General features: G+C 38.6%; 1 protein-coding gene across 1 annotated transcript; it reads left to right on the top strand.

Annotated features, from left to right (window-relative positions):
• The first annotated feature begins 239 nt into the window (after window positions 1-239).
• Window positions 240-2,527, top strand: LOC18991852 (UV-B-induced protein At3g17800, chloroplastic). Its single transcript, XM_006415182.2, has 3 exons — window positions 240-451; window positions 733-1,022; window positions 1,544-2,527. Exons 1-3 carry the CDS (start codon window positions 347-349, stop codon window positions 2,364-2,366), a joined length of 1,218 nt encoding a protein of 405 aa, XP_006415245.1. The 5' UTR covers window positions 240-346; the 3' UTR covers window positions 2,367-2,527.
• The last annotated feature ends 296 nt before the right edge of the window (window positions 2,528-2,823 follow it).

Here is a 2,823-nt window from a genome sequence, read left to right as displayed (position 1 = left end):
ATAAGATATTTTTATAGGTTTTGTTGTGTCCTGTTCAGTACCTCTATTTCGGTTTGGATATTTAGGTCCGGTTTTCGTTTTTCTATCCAAACCTTCTTCTCAGGAAACAATTTGGGCTTTAAAATCATATTGTAGTAGAGCTTTATTGTGGCCCAACAATTAAAATGATGTGGCCTGTTCTGAATGGTCTATTTTCCTGCTTATGTGTATTAAAAACATACTTTTATCATTATTATATTATGTTTATGTAATGTCTGTAACATCATGAGCCACGAATTTCGTAGTCTCTCATCTCTGAGATAATTTTGGGAAAAATCAAACTCAAAATCAAAAGCAATCGATAAAAATGCAAGCAATCGGCAGTCATGGCTTCCTCTGCTTCAAGCACTGTCACTCTCTCTCCAAGTTCCTCTCTCCTTCTTCTTCTTCTTCTCCCTCGCTTCTCCCTCAGGTAAAATCCTCGTTTTCCCGAGAAAATCGCTGCGAAATTTGGTGGAATTTTACTAACTTCCTTCCCTGGATTTGAAATTTCTACTTCAACCTTCTTCATTGGGTCAAATCTACTCGTTCACTTAAGTATAGAGTCGATTTTGAAAGACGATGAGTCTAGAAATTGATGTATAACTATATCAAATCGGAACTACATGTTTCTGGTGATGAAAAAAAATCTCTTGAATCTCTTGTATTTGATCTGAAATCCAGTTCTCGGTATTGCTTCGTTCTTATTTGCAGAGATTCCATTCGTTCTGTATCCCAAAGCTTGGAAGTAGCAGCAGCAGTGAGAATGGCAGAGGAAGAGGTGTGACAGTGAGAGCCTCAGGAGGAGAAGAAGACTCTAACGAAAGCTTTGCTCCTCTTGCTCCTGTTGAGTTGGAATCTCCTGTGGGACAGCTTTTGGAGCAGATCCTTAGAACTCATCCTCATCTCTTACCCATCACAGTCGATCAGCAGCTCGAGAAATTCGCAGCCGAAAACGAGTCTCTCAAAGCCGAATCGTCTTCATCGCAAGACCTTCTCTCTAAGTAATTCTTTATCTTCTCTCTATAGCTTCTCTTTTTTGCTTTAACAAATACACTGGTTTTGAGTTAGACTAAGTCACCAAATTACTCTTATGATGCATAAAACTTACTGAAATTTGGCAATAACTCTCTTGCAATGCTTAAGTAGAGAACCTAGGCTTAGAATACTGTATTGGTTGAGTCTACGTGTAGGCTACATTCCATTTCATTCACTAGTATGAGCAGTTTCAGATCGTTTCTTTTTCAAATATGCGATGGAATTTGGCAATAACTCTCTTCCAATGATTAAGCAGAGAACCTAAGCTTAGAATACTGTGTTGGTCTGAGTCTATGTATAAGCTACATTAGCAATTTCAGATCGCTTCTTTCTCTAATATGCGTGCTTAAACTCTCTTCCAATGCTTAAGCAGAGAACCTAGGCTTAGAATCCTGTCTTGGTCGAGTCTATGTAATATATAGGCTACATTAGCAGTTTCAGAATGTTTCTTTCGCTTACAAGATATCGCTGCGTGCTGGATTTGCAGGAGGATATCTGAAGTTAGAGAAAAGGAAAGACGCAAAACGTTAGCGGAAATTATTTACTGTTTAGTGGTACAAAGATTTGTGGAAAAGGGAATCTCTATGATCCCTCAGATTAAACCAACTTCAGACCCAGCAGGACGTGTAGACTTATGGCCAAACCAAGAAGAGAAGCTCGAAGTCATTCACTCTGCGGAAGCATTCGAGATGATACAGAGCCACTTGTCTTCGGTTCTTGGAGACAGAACAGCAGTAGGTCCTTTAAGCTCAATAGTTCAGATAAGCAAAATCAAACTCGGAAAACTCTACGCTGCTTCTGTGATGTATGGCTATTTCCTCAGAAGAATAGACCAAAGATACCAACTTGAGAGAACCATGAACACACTCCCGAAACGGCCTGAGAAAACCAGAGAACGATACGAAGAACCCTCGCCTCCTTACCCTTTATGGGATCCGGATTCACTGATCCGTATCCAACCAGAGGAATATGATCCAGATGGCTACGCAATAGAAAGAGATGAAAACGAGTCGTCTTCTTATGGATTGAGATCATACGTTACGTACCTGGACTCAGATACGCTACAGAGATACGCCACGATACGGTCTAAAGAAGCCATGTCTCTGATCGAGAAACAGACTCAGGCGCTCTTTGGGAGACCGGACATAAGGATACTCGAGGATGGTAAGCTCGACACGTCAAACGATGAGGTTCTGTCTTTGAGTTTCTCTGGACTTGCGATGTTGGTTTTGGAAGCTGTGACTTTTGGGTCTTTCTTATGGGATGCAGAGAGCTACGTTGAATCCAAATACCATTTCCTCAAGGCTTAAGTTTTAGTCCTCGTTGTATCTTGTTTTTGCAATTAGTGTAAAGAAAAACAAAAAAAAAACACATTTTACTTCTAAGTGTAGTGACTGTAAATGTTTATCTCTCAGTCATGGTATAATGTAACAACTCATATTTGTAAAATGTAATAAACTACACTTCAAAATTTCAGTTTCTAATCAAGCATTTAGCTCTTTTTAATACTTGGAAGTATTTTAACACCAATTCCGGTTATAAATCCCCAATTTATACGTTTTACGACTTCAATAAATTGAATTTTTTGTATGGATATATTAGGATATCAACTTGGACACGGTACCACAAAAGCACAAAACTTGCATAATAATCAATCTATAAAACATTATCATTATATCCATTTGTGGAGATGATTACATGTCATACCCCACCATATGCAGTTCTCCTAATCAGTTGAATTATATTATATCTTGTTTGTTGTAAGTT

The sequence above is a fragment of the Eutrema salsugineum genome, unplaced genomic scaffold (assembly GCF_000478725.1).
Source record: "Eutrema salsugineum unplaced genomic scaffold, Eutsalg1_0 scaffold_5, whole genome shotgun sequence".
In the NCBI taxonomy this organism is placed as follows: domain Eukaryota; kingdom Viridiplantae; phylum Streptophyta; class Magnoliopsida; order Brassicales; family Brassicaceae; genus Eutrema; species Eutrema salsugineum.
The sequence above is the reverse complement of the archived record's forward strand: the minus strand, read 5'-3'. Positions and strand labels throughout refer to the sequence as shown.

Excerpts from the sequence above, each read along its gene's own strand:
- LOC18991852 (XM_006415182.2), top strand. The coding sequence starts at position 347 with ATGCAAGCAATCGGCAGTCATGGCTTCCTCTGCTTCAAGCACTGTCAC. Across the intron at positions 452-732 it reads CTCCCTCGCTTCTCCCTCAG|AGATTCCATTCGTTCTGTAT; the intron begins GTAAAATCCTCG and ends TCTTATTTGCAG. Across the intron at positions 1,023-1,543 it reads TCGCAAGACCTTCTCTCTAA|GAGGATATCTGAAGTTAGAG; the intron begins GTAATTCTTTAT and ends CTGGATTTGCAG.